Source organism: Muscardinus avellanarius, assembly GCF_963383645.1.
Source record: "Muscardinus avellanarius genome assembly, chromosome: 13".
NCBI classification, from domain to species: Eukaryota; Metazoa; Chordata; class Mammalia; order Rodentia; family Gliridae; genus Muscardinus; species Muscardinus avellanarius.
In genome coordinates, this window is record NC_137799.1 from 93,524,873 (window position 1) to 93,546,626 (window position 21,754).

At 44.1% G+C, this 21,754-nt stretch overlaps 1 protein-coding gene across 1 annotated transcript in view; it reads right to left on the bottom strand.

Annotated features, from left to right (window-relative positions):
• Window positions 1–21,754, bottom strand: part of IARS1 (isoleucyl-tRNA synthetase 1) — a gene marked incomplete at its 3' end in the record, with an annotated part of 47,776 nt that overhangs the window by 11,146 nt on the left and 14,876 nt on the right. The window contains exons 11-26 of the mRNA XM_080708464.1: window positions 20,966–21,057; window positions 18,806–18,904; window positions 17,151–17,277; window positions 16,028–16,101; window positions 15,059–15,253; window positions 13,005–13,091; window positions 12,208–12,291; window positions 11,416–11,560; window positions 9,925–10,045; window positions 9,396–9,487; window positions 7,159–7,236; window positions 6,187–6,308; window positions 5,658–5,760; window positions 5,270–5,353; window positions 2,395–2,569; window positions 240–352 (exon numbers count right to left, since the gene is read on the bottom strand). Of these exons, the coding sequence (XP_080564590.1) occupies window positions 240–352; window positions 2,395–2,569; window positions 5,270–5,353; window positions 5,658–5,760; window positions 6,187–6,308; window positions 7,159–7,236; window positions 9,396–9,487; window positions 9,925–10,045; window positions 11,416–11,560; window positions 12,208–12,291; window positions 13,005–13,091; window positions 15,059–15,253; window positions 16,028–16,101; window positions 17,151–17,277; window positions 18,806–18,904; window positions 20,966–21,057 (1,791 nt within the window). The remainder of the gene's footprint in view (window positions 1–239; window positions 353–2,394; window positions 2,570–5,269; window positions 5,354–5,657; window positions 5,761–6,186; window positions 6,309–7,158; window positions 7,237–9,395; window positions 9,488–9,924; window positions 10,046–11,415; window positions 11,561–12,207; window positions 12,292–13,004; window positions 13,092–15,058; window positions 15,254–16,027; window positions 16,102–17,150; window positions 17,278–18,805; window positions 18,905–20,965; window positions 21,058–21,754) is intronic.

Genomic DNA, 21,754 nt, shown 5'->3' on the forward strand with positions numbered 1-21,754 from the left:
TTTATTTGAAAACAGGGTCTCTTAAGCCAGCATGGCTGGCCTTCGAACCTGCACGATCCTCCTGTCTCCGCCTCCCAAGCGCGGGGATTACAAGCGTGCGCCACCACGCGCGGCAATGAAGAGAAATTTAAGAGCCAGACTAAAATGAACAACGGGACAAGCTGTCCACAGTCAGGAAAGACAATACCTTCTCTGTAATCTTCGTAAAGGACCTTCTGGGGAACAAAACAGTTAAGTACCTGAGCATCTGCATGCGCTTCAAACTGCCCAGTGCCACCCGAAGCCTGCTCGAAGGTGTACATGAGGCGGATGTCTTCCTCGTGCAGCTCGTGGCCTTCTACAATGATGCTTCCTGGGGAGAAGCAGATGCCATGAGCCCCTCCTGTTTGAGCTGCCCAGGTATGGGTATATCGTGCCCCTTTCTGATGAAAATTTCAGAGCAGTAGAGCTGAAAAGGCTGAGAGAGATCATTTCCCCAACTCCTGGCACTGTTGTACCACGGATGTGACAAGTTTTCAGTGGACACTATGCCGCCTTAAAGAGAGTTAAAGTCACCACGAATGGCTCCCACCAGGTCTAGAGTGACAACTAAGCTGAGGAGATACACCAAGGGGGAGGCCCTGCCTACACATAGAGCAGACGATGAGAAACAGCCCGCACAGTGAATGTGGCCGTGGGCCACTCCTCACTGGGCAGTGAGGCGCTGAGTGCTGAGACCATGCCTGGCCAGGCTTGGCAGAAAAGTGTGGGCAGCTGCTGATGGCATTTCCCCTTCAGAGAAGACCAGCGTCGTCACCTATGATTATCTCTGTAGGCTTCAAGCACATCTTTAAGTTACGACCCTGTGTTCTAAACTGTTCTGCTTTCTGTCAGGGCAGAATAGCTCATTCAGAAACCAGGGTTTTGAAATGCCAAGTTTTTAGTTTCAAGGTGGTTTCTTTCAGGAATTTTTGATGTTTTAGCTACCTGGTCGAATGATGCAGATTTGTGACGTGAAGGCTGATCAAAACATCTTCGAATCTAGTATTTTAATTTGAATTAGTAATGAATGACAAGTTTTAGCTGCTGAATTTTTATGTTAATTCTATCTAAAAATCTGGAGACTCACAGGGGCATTTCTTCAGTTTCTATAACCACTCCTCTGACTCCTGGGTCCTTAAATCTCTGTTTGGATCACCTTTCAGCTTCAAAGGGGGCCCAATTAAAAGCATCTTGGGTGCCAGGGAGGCTGCGGGATGTCAAGTAGCAGTATCCAGCCAAGTCTGACTGCAATCATGGCAGGGCTGCAAACCCTGGGCACTCTGAGGGATAGGGAGAGTGTATGAAGATTATTTTCTTACTTGCCCCTTTTCCTTCAAAACACATATCAAAACCATGATTAATGTGTGCATCACCGATGCCTATCAGTGCTGTGAGAATGAAGACAAGTGTGACTTACTCAACTCTCTACTGCTCCTTAAAAATACTGACAAGAAGGAATTCAGTGGAGCTCAAATAAGAGATCAAGACAGAGATTCTGAGCCAGGCACAGTAGCGCACACTTGTAATCCTAGTACTTGGGAAGCAGAGACAAGAAGATCATAGTTTCACGGCCAGCCTCAGCAACATAGTCAGGCCTTCCGAACATAGTAAGACCTTGTTTTAAAACACAAAATAAGCAGGCGTGGTATAATCCCTGCGCTTGGGAGGCTAAGACAGGAGGACTGCATAGGTTTGAAGCCAGCCTCAGCTACTAAGTGAGGCTCTTAGCAACTTAGTGAGACCCTGTTTCAAAATAAAGTATAAAATAAGTTGGGAGCATTAACCCGGAGGTAGAAAGCCCCTCGGTTCTACCCCCAGTACCACACACACACACACACACACACACACACACATACACACACACACACAAACACACAAAAAAAAGCCAGGCATGGAGGCACAAACTTGTAATCCCCACTTTTGGGAGGCGGAAACAGGAGGATCGCGCAGGTTAGAAGCCAGCCTTGCTGGCTTAAGAGACCCTGTTTCCAAATAAAAAAGGTCTGGGAGTGTAGCTTGGAGGTAGAAGGGTTTCCAGGAACCCCAGTACCACCAGAAAAAAAAAAAAAAAAAGAAAAAAAGAAAAAAGGCAACACATGGCTAGGCATGGTGACACATGCCTGTGATCCCAGTTCTGGGGAGGCTGAGACAGTAGGATCGTGGTTCACAGACAGCCTCAGCTACTTACTGAGGCCCTCTGCAACTCAGTGAGACCATGTCTCAAAATAAAGAATAAAAAATTGGGCAGGGAGTGTAGCTCGGAGGTCAAATGCCCCTCTGGATTCCATCCCCAGACCCGAAAAAAAAAAAAAAAAAAAAAAAAGAATGTGCTGGTAAAAACCTCCCTTGGCCTGAAACGGGCACAACACCCACCGCTCTTCTGGAACTGCTCCAGCGCCTCGCTGCCCAGCTGCTTGATGGCCATCATCACAGTCTTAAAGGCTCCCTTCAGGCGCTTCCCCAGGACCATGTGATCCGGTTCTGCCCTTAGCCGAACGCCGTATTTGTTTTTATCCGTAGATAGAGTAACTTTTCGAACATTCAGTTCCTGTTGTGAGAACCAAAGAAAAGAAAATGTGAGAAATGAAAACATGTGCAACAAAAAGACACGCTGGTGAGTATGCTGGGCAGCACTATCCATGACAGCCGAAGGAGCAGAATAAAAATTTAAACGTGTATCAACTGTGAATGAATAAAAATGTGATTTATCAAGCAACAGAGAGTGAATGAATATTACAATATGAACGACCCATGGAAATATGCCAAGTTATATAACCTAAATACAAGACCACGAATATTTTAGGATTGTCATTCTCTCCTGTGGGGACAGAGCCGGACATGGTGGTGCAGGTTGGCAATCCCAGTTCTTGAGGGGCTGACACTGCAGGATCACAGGTTCTGGCCAGTCTTAGCAACCTAGTGAGACACTGCTTTAAAATAAAAGAACAAAACAGGGCTGGGGTGGAGCTTGGAGGTAGAATGTCTCTGGGTTCTGTCCTGAGTAGCACTCCCTGCACACAAATAGCTATACAATGATGTGTGTGGTAGAGCTCTTGCTTAGCACCTGCACACATACAGGTACCAGAGTCAGAAGCCAGGGACTTCTACCTCGGAGGCACACCTCCAGCCCGTTTTGCTTTGAAACAGTCTCACGAGGTTGCTGTGGGTCCACTACATTCCTAAAGCTTGTCTCCAACATGGGATCCTCCCCTCAACGCCTCCCAGGTACTGAGATTACAGGCATATGCTGTCACACCTGGTTCTTGGCCACTTTAAAAATGATTTTTATTTTGAGACAGGATCTTACTGAATTTCTGCAGCTGGCCTCAAACCTGTGATATCCCTGTTTGAGCCTCCCAACTACTGTGATTATAGGCATGTGTTAGTATGACCGGCCAAACCTCCATAAATATATTTATGGTATCAAAAAGTGCTTTTTGTAAGGCTTTCTTTTGATACTGGGGGTTGAACACAGGGCTTAAGAGACCCTGTTTCCAAATAATAGGTCTGAAGTATAGCCCAGAGGTACAAAGCCTCTGGGTTCCACCCCCAGCACCACAAAAAAAAAAAAAAAAAAAAAAGATAAGAAACAGGGCTGAGGGTGGGAGTATAGGTCAGAGGAAGAGCACCCCGGGTTCAATCCCCAGTACCATCAAAAAACCCAAAAAGAAACACACATGTGCACACGCACGCACGTGCACACACACACACACTCACTTCAGACTTTTAAATTCTAAAATTCTCAGTCTCTAATATTTGTCTGGAATTCTTAATAAATTTGAAACCAAATAGAGAAATTACTATTTCTTCCAATAATGTATTTAGCACTACCTGAAAAAAGAATGAAAATAAAAATAAAAAAGACTAAAATTGAAATGAGAAGCAGGACTGGGAATACCTCAGTAACAGAGTGTGCAGAGCATGTATAAGGCATGGGGATATATGTATATGTGAACAAACACACACACACACACACACACACACACACACACACACACACACACCTTTAGTTGTGCTAGGGATTGATTAAACCTAAGTCTTCTTACATTCTAGACAGGCGTTGTAGAAACTAAGTTACATTCATAGTTCCATCATTTTAAAACAGGAAATAAAACTCAAGAGACTAAAAACTATAAACTTTCACCCATGGGTTCAGTCCTCAGTCCTAATTTGAAGTTTAGGCCAGAGGCTGAATATCCTGGGTCTAATTCCCAGTACCATTAAAAAGAAAATAACCCACAAAAGATATACTTGAGTTAAAAAGTCAGTTAAAGGAGCCAGGCGTGGTGGCACACGCTTGTAATCCCAGCATTTGGGAGGCTGAGACTGGAGGATCACGGTTCGCGGACAGGCTCAGCTACTTAGTGAGGCCCTTTGCAACTTAGTGAGACCCTATTTCAAAATAAAGAATAAAAAATAGGGCAAGGGGTGTAGCTCGGAGGTCAAATGCCCCTGGGTTCCCAAACCCACACACACACACACAAAAAGGTCAGTTAAAGACTCGCTCCTTAACCTTATGTATAAATAAATAAACCAAGGAGCCGTGTTTATGTGAGTGTACAGGAAACACATACACACCCCTGTGTATCTATGAAGAAACCAAACAGCATCCCCCAGGGGAAGTGAGAGTCCTGGGAGGGTGGACGAGGGACCTGTCTTTTACTGGGCACAGACCATTCTAGTGCTTTACCTAGAACACTGTGCAGTTACTTGAAATGCACAGCACTGGAATAAACAAAGGTTTAATATCAAAAGTACTCTGGGGCAAATATGAAAGGTAAAGAAACTCAACGATCTGGAAATATTTTTTAAAGACTTATTATCACAAGGCATGGTGGTACGTGACTGTAATCCCAGCATTCAGGAGGCTGAGACCAAAGGATCGTGGTTTGCAAACAGCCTCAGCTACTTAGTGAGGCCCTTTACAACTTAGTGAGACCCAGTTTCAAAATAAAGAATAAAAAATAGGGCTGGAGGTGCAGCTCAGAGGTAGAATGCCTCTGGGTTCCATCTCGAGTACCACACACACACACACACAAAATAAATAAAATAAAATAAAAACTAAAGACTTACTATTATATATTATGAAAACTCAAGATGATTCCATTTGTAAGGTTTCATGGGGAGTTATACTTGCTATGTGTGTACTGATTTACAAAAGGAAAAGAACTTCAATGAGGAATATTCATCAAAATAATCTTCAAAGAAAAAAAACTATCTGAATCCAAAATGGAAGTAATTTCCTTACCTCAAGGATATACTTTTCCAAAGACTTGATATCATTAAGAGCTTCTGGATCCTGATGGATAACCACAATTTCTTTCAAAGGATACTAAGAGAAAAAAGGAGAGAAACGTTTAAGAAGCCAATGCTTTACCCAGAACGAAAATAGGACAGTGAGTGTTCATCTGGATCTTAATATACAGGCTGGTTAATCTGAGCTAATACCTTCACTGTGGAAAAAAAAAAAAAAAAATCATGATTGTAGAATGTTCATCTGGATCTTAATATACAGGCTGGTTAATCTGAGCTAATACCTTCACTGTGAAAAAAAAAAAAAAAAAATCACGATTGTAGAAAACTCTCCACATTAAGAAAGCATTCCCAAGACATAAAATCTAAGTAGGATTTCATACCTTTATAGGTATTGTCTTGCGGTCTCGGATCACTCGCCCGAGTTCAATCACAGACTGCATTCTGGATACTGCGCTCTCGGTTTTCTTGTCAATCAGTTCCTCTCTGATTTGTAGAGGTAGACAGAAATTAGATTTAAAAGGTGAGATCCAGAAGGCATGCTTAGCTGAGAGAAATGGTAACCAAAGAAGGGAACGGGTAGCTCGGCAGCCCCGTGGTGTGTGGGGAAGACAACCACCTGGCCGTGCCTCAGGGCACACACACTGAGCTCCCGGGGGTTCTCCAGGGGCGCCCACACGCCTCCTGCCCCCGCTCTACAGAGGGGCTGCACTGGGCACCCCACCTACTGTATACTGAAGTGGGTCCCACTCTGCCGCTTGAAGAGCAGCTCACATCAGCTTAGGTGAGAAGAGGGGCTCGGACGGGATGGGGCAGAAAAATTCTTTCTCTATTGCTTCCCCAAGAGCTTGGGTCCCCACATGCTCTGCCAACGCTCTTTCCCATGTATTTATCTGTTGTACTGATTCCTACCGAACACGAGGCAACATGAGGTAGTGGATGCTGAGTGTGTCTTTGTCTTGAACTGAAGCAGGGTCGATGAGCAGCTTTAGATTCTGGTACATCAATTCAGTGAGGAATGGTGTGTAAGGCGCCTGTGCGAGAGTATTCATAGATTGCCATCATCCAATTTCACACTGAGAAACAGCAACTAAATATTTTAAGGTGATATTAATACACAGACATGGGCATGAGGTCACTAAATATGTCCTATGAAAGAACAAATTCAGTGTTCATCAAGCATAGAAGTAGGGCTACAGGCCGCAGAGCTCAAACACCACCAGATCACTAGAAAGTGTCCGAACACTAGGATCTATGACCAAGTGCCAGTCAACTCAATATGCACTGAAGAGCCCAATGCTCAGAAATCTTGTCTCCAATTGGGAAAACACCACCTGCCTCACAGGATGCACAAGAACGGGGCCGGGCAAGACAGGCACCAGGCACAGGACCTCATACAAGGCAGGGCTCCTTGAGTAAGGTTAGAGTGGGTGGGAGGCCTGTAACATTACACTGGAACAGCAGAACTGAATACGGGAAATTAAAGCTGGCGCTTTCTCATCTGAGTAACATTTAATTCATATTTTAAGTGATAGGCACGCATTTCAATTACTTGCACATTTTTCTATGTTAAATTAAGGAAGTTGCTTGTGGTGTATTTGTTCCACTAGATGAGCTTAGGAACAATCCACAGCAAGACAAGGTATGTCTTAGCTCCAACTCTAGAGCCTTGGTTGACAAGGCTCTTGACCTGGACGCTCCTACCAAAGATATTAAGATCCTAGTATTTCTTAGCCCTTTTTCGACATAAATGAGCTAACAAGCTTTCTGAGAAGAAACTGGGGATGTCCGCTGTCTTAAAACTTTTCTACCACGCAGAGGTCAGCAGAAGAGCCCTGCACGCTGTCCGCCAGCCAGGGTTTGGGAAGGGGCCTCGCATCTCACCATCAGTCTGCACAGAGAGAGCAGAACACTGAACAAGGTCTCCAGGGCCATGACACAATCCTCCATCCCATTTTCACCCTGGTGAATAAAAACAAAACAAACATTAAACAGCTAAAACAAAACAACAACAAATCAGCATGTTATAGAAATAGATAAAATCTTACTGAGCAGGGCACAGTGGCTCATGTTTGCAATCCCAGTACTTTGTAGGCTCAGACAAGAACATCACAGGTTCAAAACCAGCCTCAAAAACTTAGTGAGACCTTCAGAAACTTAGCAAGACCCTGTTTCCAAATAAGAAATAAATCAGGGCTAGAGTCTAAGCTGGAGGTAGGATGTCCCAGGGTTTAATCCCCAGCAGCAAAAAGAAAATGAAGTTTATTAAAAAGCTGCAACCCATGCCGGGCGTGGTGGCGCACACTTGTAATCCCCGTGCTTGGGAGGCAGAGACAGGAGGATCGCGCAGGTTCGAAGCTAGCCACGCGCGCTGGCTTAAGAGACCCTGTTTCCAAAAATAAAAAAGTATAAAATAGGTCTGGGAGTGTAGCCCGAGGTAGAAGGGCTTCCAGGAACCCAAGTACCACCAAAATAAAAAGCTGCAACCCACAGAGAACACAAGAGACAAAATAAGAAACGGCCGTGGCCACTGGCCACCTTGAGGCCAAGCACACAGAGAGTGGCTCTGTCACTGGGTAAAGACTGACTCTGAAGGCTGAGGTAGAAAACAGTCACATGCAGCACACAGAAACAGCAGCCAACAGAAAACCTGAGGGGACAGTTAGGTATTATCTATTCTGTTATTTGCTTTATTTATTTATTTATTTATGTTGTGATACTGGGAATTGAACCCAGAGGCATTCTACCTTACAAGCCCTACCCTCAGCCCTTTTTTATTCTTTGAGACAGTCTCACCAAAAAACAAAATATAGGCCATGTGTTCTTAAAGGAATTATACTAATTCACTGTAGGAAAAACAAAGATAATAATAAAAAGGAAAATCCACCATAATCTAGTTACCCAGAGATGACTACTATAAACATTTTAATGTAGGTCTTCTAGATTTGTGTCTACGTATATATACCCACATAAATGTGTTTAATAAGCCAGACATGGTGGCACGTGCTTGTAATCCCAGTACTTGGAGGCTGAGACAGGAGGATCACAGGTTCGTGGCCATCCTCAGCTACTAAGTGAGGCAGGCCCTCTGCAATTTAACAAAACCCTGTCTCAAACCAAAAACAAAACAAAAATAGGGATAGGGGTATAGCTCACAGGCAGAATGTTCCTGGTTTCAATCCCTAGCACTACACACACACACACACACACACACACACACACACACACACACGTGTTTATGTTTAAATTTTTTTTTTTTTTTTGCAGTACTGGGAATGGAAACCAGGAATATTCTACCCTGAACTACATCCCCAGCCCTATTTATTTCTTCCTTTCTTCCTTCCTTGTGTGTGGTACTGGGGGTGGAACCTAAGGACTTTCTACCTCCAGGCTGTACTCCCAGACCTATTTTATATTTTATTTGGAAACAGGGTCCCACTAAGTAGCTAAGGCTGCCCGCAAACCGCGGTCCTCTGGTCTCTCGCCTCCTGAATGCTGGGATTACAAGTGTGCGCCATCACGCCTGGCTGCTGACATATCCAATACCCAGACCCGCAAAAAATAAATAAAAAAATAAAAATAATAAAAATATATTATTAATAATAAATTATTAAATAACTAACACAGGACCAAGGCACTGTGGTGCCCTCAGCTAGTGGCCTGCACTGAGGGCACTCTCATTCCCTGCCTAGTCCCACCATTATTTCTATACAAGGCCTAAGTCCTGAGCCTAGGGCACATGTTACACTCATCGTTAGCCCCCAACAGCTACAAAAGCATTTTGACTACAACAAATACTTAATAAATCATCATCTAGGGGTAGAAACAAGGAAGTACCTCTCTCAAGATCAGAGTCGTATCTAGGAATATTTGCAGAATTCTGAAAGATCTGCTCAGTTTAGTAGTATGCGGACCTCGACACATTCTCCTCAACGACATACTCACAGTTGTATTGTGAAAAATGCAAAATGACTTTTAGAAATTATGGGTTCCTATCAAATGGCAATCTATCCAGTTAATAGGCAGTGTAACTCCTGAACATGTTCCCTTTCCTTTTGGCTGTTTTCATTTTCTTTCAACCCTCATCTCTAATACACTTTGCTTTTCTCAAAAGCACTTACCTTTAACCTTCTGCGATTCATTCTAACATACCAGTTGGTCAGAACATCTACAAACTTGACCAGCCGAGGTACCACAGTATAAAGCCTATAAGCTAAAAGTAAGAGAAACAGTCAGGCAGCCCTCATCAGGCTTTGGGGCAGGAGGGTGCTGAACACCCAAGAACAAGCATCCCTTCTATCCAGAGGGCTCGACATACTAAGGACACATAAAAATCATAATAAAGCAATTACAAGTGGCTCATTTATTGAGGATGTACACATGGTCAAGGTATTTAGTGTCTACACAAAACCACCCAACGAGAAAAAACAAAACCTCCCGTCTGTGTCGCTCAGCATCTAGGCTGCCCACGCATACTCTGAGAAGCATGGTGCAGGAGGAAATGTAACAGAACAGTGCCAACAGAGGCTCAGATCGCTAAAGGAAATGATTTAACTTCTCAGAATATCCTCTATGTTCAGAAAGGAAAACAGTTAAATGCAAAGAGGACAATTATAGAGACAAAACAGTCCTTATTCTTAGATGACCCACCTGCCATTTCGGTCTCAAAGAATCCCAGGAGTGACTGCATGAAGGACAGGATCCACCGGTCTGTGATGTTGGGGCTCTCTCTAACCGTGTTCTCATTGTAGAGGAATTCCATTTCTTCTTCCTACAGACAGTTAACATTCACATGCATGATGGAGAAACTACTAGAGAGAAATAAACACTATAAATCACTAACACCAAAGGTAGCAGCAACAAAAAACCCCAAACCCTGTCACCAGGCCATCTAAACTTCCGATAGCTACCAATAGTATCGTGATAAGCACCACCTCAGGACATTAGGTCTTCAATTAACAGGGTAAAATGAAGATAGCTTGTTAAAAAAAAAAAACCAACACCAACTTCTCTGCACAAAAGGGTGATTCTGAATCCAGACATTTGAAAATCATGTGGCACTGCTTTCAGGAAAGAAGGACAATAAAACGTTCTATGACTGAATGGATGAAGATACATACTGAAGCCAGGCATGGGGGCACACGCTTGTAATCCCAGTACTTGGGAGGCTGAGACATGAGAATTGCAGATTCGAGGACAGTTTCAGAAAACAGTGAGACTTTCATTAACCTAGTGAGGCTATGTTTCAAAATAAATATCGTGTGGAGGGTGCAGCTTGGAGATAAATGTCCCTGGTTTCAATCCCCAGTGCCATCACAAAAAGAAGAAAAAAACCTGAAAGTGCGCAACCATGCCCAGCTGCAGTGTTTTCTTTGTAATCCTGTCATTAGCTACCTCGTGAGGCTCCGTTCCAAAATAAAAAATAAAATATAGGGGTGGGAGTGTAGTTCAGGGGTAGACTGCCCCTGGGTTCCATCCCCAGTACTGCAAACAAAACAAAAACAACAGCAAAGAGAACAATGCTAGGAGCCCAGAAAACACCTGCTTCCTCAAATCCCAGAGGATTTGTACCATAGCACCCCTGGGTGGTGGGCTGTGTCCTCATTAACAGAAGCAACTGAGCCCAATGCACTGGCAGCCAGGGTGAGTGACCTACCCACTGGCCCTCCAGTGAGCGGATCTGTTCAAACAGGAGCCTCATGCATTCACTAGCAGGAACCGACAAACAGGACAACCTGTCACTGCCAGGTCTCAGCCCACTGCACCACACATGGCCTTTCTTGACCCCCTTCTCAAGTGGCTGGCCCGACCCCAGGCTCTGCCCTTTGCCAGCTGCCCCACTCGCTCCAACAGCAGCTGGCTCCTTCACAGTCCCCTCTGGTTCTCTGCTTCACAGGTTCCAGGAGGGGAGTGGGTCTCACTAGACACAGCATCCCGGATGGGCACCAGAACTGGCTTACGTAACGGCTAGGATATAACTCTTCTACAGGTGAGGCCCAAGCCCTCCAGAGGAGCCCAGATCCCTGATGCACCTTCACGTTCATGGCACCCTGACTTGAGACAGCAGGATGGCGGCCCCACTGTCCAGCACGGAGCGCCGACCTCGCAGAGTTCGCCAACGCAGCCGCCTGCAGTCCGTACCTTGTGCAGCCTGAAGACATTCTGGATGAAGAAGCGGTACGCATTGTACCACGGGAGCAGCACATCCTTCAGGACGTCCCTCACACCCTCCTCCTTAAAGCGGAGATTTTCTGCCCTCACCACAGGGGAGTTGATCAGATATAATCTACAAGAGGGGAATATTTACATCAGAAAGTTATGTAGATGGAAAACCAAATGTTATTACTTGACATAACAAGGGCAAAATTAAAATACACATTTTTCTAAAAAAGGGGAAAACCATGCTTGGCCATACATCGCTGAGTGATGGTATCCAGCTGCCGGCTTGGGTGTGAGGATGCTGAATAAGAATCTAAGTCCCTTTCAACTTGAATATGCGGTTTCAGTGATTATCACTATTTCAAAAAATAGCTTGAATTTCCCTGAAACCTCTTTAATATTACCTTATTTACTCTTTTATAAATATCTCATATGGTTAAGTACAAAATTAAAATAAATGATGAAAGAGAATTCTAATGCCAACAAGATAAGGAGCCCAGAAAAGAGGCAAGGTTTCAGCAACCTACAACTAGCCTGGGAAAGCCCAGAATGCTCCTGAAATCCAACACAGGTTGAGTTCCTTAAAAAGGCCTCTAGGTTTGAAAATGTTATGATTACATAGAAAACTCTTTTGAGTTTAAAATCAACAACTTAAACAATATAAATTTTCACATAGTAGAGATCTATGTCTAAAGAGATAATTATAAACCAAATATAAAAATCCTGACTAATAGATAAGGAGAAATACACACAAGTAAAAGCACTGCTCTGTACCTGAGGGCATCAGCACCATACTTATGGATGATCTCAACTGGATCTGGATAATTCTTTTTTCGTTTGCTCATTTTTTGGCCATCACTTGTAATACAAAAAGTAGATAAATTAAGTAAACAACACAGTGAATATGTCTACACGGATAGAGATGTCTACAAATAGGAACACATAAATACACTGGCTCTTGTCCCTCATGTATTAGGGAGAAGAAAACAAAAATTCAACATTTTAGGACTATTGCAGAGGCCTGTAAGTACAAAGAATCTCACAAATGCTAAGTCAACCTTATCTACATATAACACTACTGATATCGCTAGTAGCATTGTGCAGCTGGTGGCATCATAATGTACTCCTACTCTTTCTTAGAAGAGCTTGGACCTAAGGAGTCACAAAAGTAAAGGGTGAAGAACTCCACAGGTGGGGGGGAAGGGGAAAGAGATAGATTTACCTACTCATTTATTTTATTGTGGGTGTGGTGCTGGGGGTTGAACCCAGGGATTTTCCACTCTCTACTAAACCCCCAGCCCTGTTTTGTTCTTTATTTTGAAATAAGGTCTTGCTAATTTACTGTGCACCTGTGATCCTCCTGTCTCAGCCTGCCGAGGACTGAGATCCTGGGCACAGGCCACCATGTCTGACTTAGAGCTGGATTTTAATGTTCCTAAACCCCTCGTTGAGAGAAAACAGGGTGAGGTGCAACCAGGATGTGGCTGCTTTAAAGAGACAAGAACTTCCCGGCTTAAGGATAAAGGACACGGCAACTGGAACAAGTCACTACACAGAAGAAGTGCACCTGCCTGGCCAGGACAAGCCCGTTCACAATCACGTTCTTGAAAGGCGGCTGTCCAAAGAGGGCTGTGGCCAGCACCAGCAGGGTGTAAAACCTGGAAAGGAAAAAAATATCAGCTAAGATTAGGAAGTACAGGAAAAACATCGTTACTAGGTTGATTTTTTTTTGGGGGGGGGCACCATAGTGTGGATTAAACACAGGGGCATTCTGCCTCCAAGCTCCACCACCAGCCCTATATTTTATTCTTTATTTTGAAACAGGGTCTCACTAAGCTGTAGAGGGCCTCACTAAGTAGCTGAGGCTGGCTGCAAACCGCGATCTTCCTGTCTCAGCCTCTCGAATGCTGGGAGTACAAGAGTGCGCCACCATGCCTGGCCTGAGTTTCTATTTTTGATATATACTTCTGTCAAACACAGAATGTGACAGTTGTTGGTCCCAGTAACACATAAGACCTATGTGGGAAGGGTTGCAAAGTATGAGATGCCTGGAATGCACCAAGGTTCAAATGAGTGCCTCCATTTGCAACCCAAAATTTGCCTCAAAACAGAGGCCTGTGGTGATGTGCCGACCCTCCCTTCTGCTGCCAGGACCTACTGAAATTGAGAAATGAAAGCGTGTGCACAAGACCCACAGGACGAGCAATGTAATGAGAAAATGCTTCCACTCTGTCAAATACTAAGCATCTCGTTCATCACAGCTACGGAGCTGGGCCCTTCAGAGAACACTTACCTCTTGCCACAGGGGTTAAGGCTATGGCTGATTTAAAATGTCCCCCAGAGTTCATGTGCTAAGCCTTGTAGCCATGTCCAGGGACACAACGAGATGGGGGAAGGGTCCCTGGAACAATGTGGGGACAGTGTTTCCCTGGCCAGGCCACTGCAGCTGTCCTTTTCTCTCTCCCCTGCCGCCCTGAGCTGACAAGCTCTCATACTCTGCTCCTGCTGTGAGGTTGGGAACCTGTAGCTATGGCTCCTGCTTAGAAACCAGTCTACCATGTACTTAAGTCTCCAGGCTCGAAAGCAAATAACAACTCTTCTGCCTGTGTGTTTTGTGTGTCAGGGGTCTGGATCTCATGGGGAGAATGCTGACTGTAACAGTGATGCTCTTGGGCACCTGCATACTTCTGCCATCCTGGGAGGTGTTCGGATGCCAGTAAAGCTGTCCTGGCGTGATTTTCCTGTGCCTCTCTGACCTCATTCTGCTGTCTAAGGAGGGATGAAATCCTATCACCCTGACCTGACCCTGTACTCTAGGAACCTGCACTGATGAGACCAGACCACAACACGGTATGAATTCATCCACACAGCCCATTCAGTTCCAAAGGGGCAGTCCAGACCACAGGGAAGGAGAAGGGGCCAGGGAGCACATAAAGACTAGAATATGGCCAGACGAGCAAACTCTCCCCAAACAAGCAGCAATCTAAAACAACACAACGTAGAGCACCAAGGCGTAATGAAATGATTGCTACAAATTGGAAAAGCAGAAAATGATCTCAGAAATCTGCTAGAAACACACCCTGGCAGACACATTAATAATAATGGTAATTAGTACCCAACCTAGCAAACCCACCAACAACAAAAAAGTAACTCACTTTTTCAATTTCGATGAGTGGCCAATTTAAAGAAGTCATCTGGTAAAACCAATGCTAAACTCCTCACGCACGCTCGCTCGTGCTCTCACGTATATGTATATAAATATATATATGTTTTCTCAGTCTGTTTTTAAATGTGTTAATTTGATGCTAGACTAATTTCTTACTACTTTCCAAATCTCTAGCACACAACTTGCCTTGTAAACACTCATCTTTTTAGTAAATGATTTAAATTAAGAACATACTTAAATGTTTTCTAGAACTTAAAGCTTCCCATTTGACATAAAGATATATTTCAAAATGTTAGTGAAATAGTAACTTTATTCCCCATGCCACGTGGGAGGGCGGAGGATAGAAAAGAAGACTATTCGCCACAACCCTCGCCAGCAGTCAGCAAATACAGGTGGGCACTCCATGAAATACTTCAATATTCTATAAACCGACACGATACTTTTAGAGATTGGGCATACCATCCTCTAGTCTGGTCAATGCCTTCAGCAATGAAGTCTGCAGGGAAAGCATCCTCAAACTCCCTCTTGTTCTCAAACGGAAAGTGAACCTGAGCATAGGGCATGCTGCCGCTCTCAAACCAGCAGTCGAACACTTCAGATATGCGTCGCAAGGATCCTTTCCCACATCGTGATGGAATAGTCAGGTGATCGATGCTAACAAAAAGAGAAGTTGACGCATTTATTAATTTTAAGCACAACTGAACTTGCAATTCAATTGCTCACAGGAACACAAAGTCCTGATAGCATACTATAGGCATGTGCGGCACAGCAGTATTTTGGTGAGGGACTGCGTACACAACAGCAGGCCCATATAATCACAACAGGCTGAAGATTCCTATCACCGTGCAACATGGACCAGCCTGAACGTGGTTCGTATGTTTGACGGCAGTGCAAACCCACCCGATGTGCTACAAGTTGCAAAAAAGTATTGAATATATATAGCTAGGCGTGGTGGCGCACGCCTATAATCCCAGTACTTGAGAAGATGAGACAGGGGTGTTGCAGATTTTAGACCAGTCTCCTCAGTATAGTGAGACCCACAACAACTTAGCAAGACCTTTCAAAATACAAGAGAAAGAAAACAAGAGCTGGGGGTGTAGTTCACAGACTGCTCAAGGACAAGGATAAAATCACCAATAACCCCTTCCCAGAACATCCCACGGGTGAGCAACGCAGGGCTGTATGTGCACTCACAAAAGAAGTGTCAGCGCATTTCAAATGTTCTCAGAGCGCCAGGGGACCCCAATTTGGAAGGCCCCCACCTACCTGATGTTTCAATCAAGGGGGGAAGACATACTACCTCAACCCAGAGTTATCAACAAAGCAATTCACAAACTGGCGCTTTTCACAGGCATCTCTGCAATGTGCTAGAGATCTTGTCTTAAGAGGATGACAGGACTGAAGTGGAGCAAACATTCAGAAACTGACCTCTCTCTGTGGAGATCTGAAACCTTTACTCCAGACAGCTCTTCCAGCTCTGCCACCGACCCGATACAAACCACCTGCCAAAACCAAGGTGAAACCAGGCGCTTCTTAGCCAAGGAGATAATGCTGAGTTATTACATGGCATTCACATTTGGCCTCAGAAACTTTCCCTTTTTTTGCAACCAGGACAAGTGAAATGCCTTCGATGCTCTAAGGTATCTGAGTTCCTTCCTGACAATGGAATCTGGTACTTTAATCTGAAATCTTCCCAAGACAGAGCTAGAACTAAAATATCATGCTTGGACCAGATTAAAAAAATAAAATTAACCTACATCACTGGATGATAGGGTTATGTCTGGGTGAAGGGCTGAGAGGGCTAGCTTGGGCACTCAGATGGGAGGATTATCAGGCTTGGGCTGCACCAGCAAGAGCTGCTATGCCTTCTCATGGGGGAAGGAGGGTAGGTAAGTGTCCGCTGCCTAGAGGTACCCTAGAAAGTAGAAGAGGTACAGCCTCCTTCTCTATCCTTCCTATTCAGTCTCCAGAAGTCTTCTGATTCAGCCGCTTCTCTGTTGCCCTTTAGATTCCTAACATTTACCCACTCCCAGGCTGCTGTTCATCACAGATGTAATGCTTTCAGCACTGAACAGAAGGCCATTTAATAGAAATATGCGCACACACACACACTCATGCACACATGACTTGAGGATTACAGTTTGCAGACTGTACTTAGTGAGGCCCTTGGCAACTCAGTGAGACCCTGTTTCAAAAAAAAAAAAAAGAATAAAAAATAGGGCTGGGGTGTAGCTCGAAGGTAGAATGCTCCTGGGTTCCATCCCCAGTACCACAAAAAAAAAAAAAAAAAAAAAAAAAAAAGTAAACATAAAGATTTCCTTGAGAAATATACAAACTATACATTCCATTTTACACAAAGAAAAGGTTCTAGCTCTAAAATAAAATATTATTTTCTGTTGTAATTCTAGGAAAGAATAAAGAAAAAAAATCCCAGATGAAATAGGAAAGGGATAAAGAAGAAACCATATTCATATTTTTTCATACCATATTCACGTGCATGAACAAAGTGCGTCAGCAGAAGTCAACACCAGGACACCTGGTGTGCACTCACCTCCTCAAAGTCTGCGCTGACCCACAGTGGGATGGGGGTGCCCCAGTATCTGTTTCTGGAAATTGCCCAGTCACGTGCATCTTTCAGCCAATTTCCAAACCGTTTTTCTCGAACAAACTCTGGGACCCTGCCTCAGGCAGAGTAGAAAATCAGTCATGTAGGAACACCAGGAAGTCACAGTCGTAACTGATACCCACTGCCGGCCTTCCTGTTTTGCTGTGCTGGCAGCCATTCCAGTTTCCACTCTGAGACAGGTCTCCCTATGTGGCTAAGGCTGACACAGAACTAGGGATACTCCTGTTTCAGCCTCCAGGATGGCTGGCCCTGATCCTTTTACTTTGAGGTCTCCCTAAGTTGCAGAGGCTGGCCTCAAACAAAGTTGTGATCTTAAGAGTATGTTTTCTGGATGAATGGGACCAATGCACGGAACAGTCTGTGCTGCCACCAACTGACCCAGAGCAGACACAAGGCAAGTACTTCCTCACCAGGGTCCTCTGACCAGCAGCGGTCCAGCAGCCTTGCTCCCCACTCAATGCGACAGCAGCACACCTAAACCATCAGCGCAGGGCTGGCAGCTTCTCTGCGGCCCTCTCCAGCTTCCTTTCTGGTCATCACTGCCCTTGAATTTGAGGCGCCAGCAACGAGGCAAAATCCTCAGCATGCACCTCCTCATCTGTCTGCCACGCAGCCTTCCTTCCCTCTGCCATTCCTCCTGTTCCCAATACTGTTGCTGCTTCTCACCGGAAAACTGCTAATCCCTTGGGGTTCAGCTTTGCAGGAATCTTGCTAAGCACAAGGCTGAGTCAGGGCACCCATAGTCACCCAAAGACCCTCTTCTTGGGGGCACTGCAGCTAATGTCCTATGTTTGAATACACTTCCTTGAAGCTATCTTATTAACAGTCTATACTGAGTACCATACACTGTAGGGAAACTAATGAGCTTGATAGCCTCAAGTTGAAAATGCCGCTTTTTGAGAAATCAAGATCACATGATTATAAAACGTTACAAAGCTATAACTTGAAACTACTTTATTGCCAAGATGCTCTCCCTTGTCTCCAAATCAACTTATTTTTTTCTTTTCTTTTTTTTTAGCAGTACTGGGGATGGAACCCAGGGGCATTCTACCTCCTAGTTACACCCCCAGCTCTATTTTTTATTCTTTATTAATTTGAAACAGGGTCTCACTGAGTTGAAGAGGTCCTCACTAAGTAGCTGAGGCTGGCCACAATGCTCCTGTCTCAGCCTCCCAAATGCTGGAATTACAAGTGTGCGCCACCACACTTGTATCTATTCTTATTTTGTTTTGCACACAAAAGGTGAAATCACACCACTGGAGTGTAATTTTTTTTATACTTAGTGAGACCCTATCTCAAATGTCAGCTAGGGAGAGCAAAACTTCTGGGGGCTTATAAAGCCAAGTGCCGAAAACATATTTCACTCCACGAACTCAACAAGCGCCAAGAGGTAGAGATCTGCTTAAAATCATTATTATTTAAGGTTATGCTAAGCTATTTTATGTTCCTTAACATATAGAACAGAGACAGCTATTAAAATAAATAAAAGGCACCTAGTAAAAGGACAATCTGGAAGCACATAAACCATGCTAATAACTGCATGCAAAGGACAGTATGAAGCAACACTTCTCGCCGCTCACCAGTAACACAGGGCGTTGTTCTTCAGGAGTTGGTCCACCATGTGCTCCACTCGCACAAACCAACTGGGCACAGCTTTGTAAATGAGGGGCGTGTCCGATCTGGGGAGGCAAGCATGTAGATGCAGCTGGTCAGAAGGGACATGCAGGCACCCAGGGCAAGAATGACATTTAGTCTCTTATTAATGTCACATCACCTACTTGGCCTTCTGCTAAGGCATATTTTAATTATAAAATTGTCTAAGTCAAGCTGGGCGTGGTGGTGTACGCTTGTAATCCCCGCGCTTGGGAGGCTGAGACAGGAGGATCGCACGGGTTCAAAGCCAGCCTCAGCTACTTAGTGAGGCTTTCAGTAGCTTAGTGAGACCCTGTTTCCAAATAAAATATACAAAAAGGTCTGGGAGTATGTCCTGGAGGTAGAAATCCTCTGGGTTCCACCCCCAGTACCACACAAAAAAATAATTGTCTAAGTCTTCAAAACTTGTCATCTCCCAAGAAAAGCAAAGGCAGAAATGAAAGAACTAGAAATGAAAGAACAAGACTAGAAATGAATGCAGAGGATCCACACCTGTAATCCTGGTGACTCAGGAGGCTGAGACTGAGTCCAAGGCCAACCTTAGCAACTCAGCGAGACCCTGTTTCACAATAAAAAAATAAAATAAAAAGGGGCAGAACCTGGTTGTGGTCACACATGCCCGTAATCCCAGGATTTGGGAGGCTAGCTGAGGATGGCAGGTTCAATGCCAGCCTCAGAAATTTAATGAGGCTGCCAGCCACTTAATGAGACCATATTTCATAATATAAAAATATTAAAGGGCTGGGGGGGGAATATAGCTCAGAGGTAGACTAGACTGGCCCTGGATTCATTTCCCAGCACCACACAAATAAAAAAAAAAAAAAAAAAAAAAAAAAAGGGAGAGTGGGTAGGTAAGTATATAACTCAGTGGTAGAATGCTCCTGGGCTGAAGAACAAGAGTAGATGCTTGGTGTGATCACAGACTGCAATCCAAGTACTTGGGAGGCTGAGGATAGCAGGTTCAAGGTCAGCCTCAAATTTTATCAAGGGCATCAGGGAATAGTGAGATTCTGTTTCAGAATAAAAAAGGATAAGAGTGTGGCTTAGAGGTAGAAAGCCCCTAGATTCAATCCCTAGTGAGAAAGAGACAGACAGACAGACATGAACAACTCTAGAACAAAAAACACAGTTCAGCGGATAACAAGTTTCAAAGATGTGAACATCAAGCCCGGCGTGGTGGTGCACACTTGTAATCCCCACGCTTGGGAGGCTGAGATGGGAGGATCGCACAGGTTCGAAGCCAGCCTCAGCTACTTACTGAGGCTCACAGCAACTTAGTGAGACCCTGTTTCCAAATAAAATATAAAATAGGTCTGGGAGTATACCCCGGAGGTAGAAAGCCTCTGGGTTCCACCCTTGTCATCTCCCAAGAAAAGCAAAGCTAGAAAAGAACAAAACTAGAAATGGATGCAGTCACCTGTAATCCTGGTGACTCAGGAGGCTGAGACTGAGTCCAAGGCCAACCTTAGCAACTCAGCGAGACCCTGCTTCAAAATAAAAAAATAAAAAGGGGCAGGACCCCCCCCAAAAAAGATGTGAACATCAGAAAAGATGAGGAAACTTGGGGAATGAATTTGAGGCTATTGATCTTATATTAAAACTTGATATCACAATAAATTTCTCAATAAATTCCATTATAAAGTTGTAGAGATGTTTGGGAAAATGGTATTGTGGCCATAACATAAAACAATATATTTATTTTCTCATACAACTCAGGGAATTGAAAACCTTATGCATTCATATAATTCTCCTAAAAATGAAATAAGAGGGCAGTTTCCAAACACTCCCTCTAAAAGATACATGAGATGGGCCCCAGAATTATGTAGGTATTGGGTACATTGTCTTTTTTTTGTATACGTGGTACTGGAAATTGAATCCTAGAAAGTATATCTTTGAACTAGAACTTGAGCTCTATTTTATTTTTTACTTTACAGCAGGGTCTTACTTAGTTAGTGCATGCTGGTCTTAATCCTTCGACCCTTCTGTTTGACTTCCTGCATACTGGATTACAGGCATGCGCCACTGTGCATAACTTGTACCCACAAGTCTGATTCCCCAGGTACAACGTGGTCGTTGTATCATCTCACCTCCAGCAGAAAGGGTAGCTGTGTGTGAAGGTGCTTGCAACAAGAAGCCGACCCTGGTCTTTCAAGAGCTTGATGATATTTTTGTCAGCATCCTGTTAAAAAAAATTAAGTCATGAAAACATCCTAACACAGTAATAACATACTATTAAAATTCCACATATGTTAAAAATAAAAGGCAAAAATTAAAATACTTTGTTCAACACCAGGGCTTGTAATCACACTTGCAATCCCAGTATTTGGGAGGCCGAAATAGGAAAATCACAGGTTCATGGCCAGCCTCAGTTAGTGAGGCCCTCCGAAACTTAGCAGGACCATGTTTCAAAAATAAAGAATAAAGCCGGGCGTGGTGGCGCACCCTTGTAATCTCAGCGTTTGGGAGGCTGACATGGGAGGATCGCAGTTCACAGACAGCCTCAGCTACTTAGTGAGGCCCTCCACAAGTTAGTGAGATCCTGATTCAAAATAAACAAAAAATAGGGCAGTGGGTATAGTTCGGGGGTCAAATGCCCCTGGGTTCCATCTGCAGACCCCCCACACACACACCCCCAAAAATAATAAAGAATAAAAATAATGCTGGGGGTGTAACTCAGAGGTAGAATGTCCCTAGATTCAATCACTAGTACCACAAGAAAAAATAAAAAAAATCTGTTCAAGTTCAAATCCGGATATGTCCATAAATAAGGTATCACTACCAATCTCATGAACATTGATGGGGAAGAATGAAAGGGAGAAGGATAGGATATGGAGAGTAACAGGCCAAGTGACGTGTGCATTTATTTATGTACCATT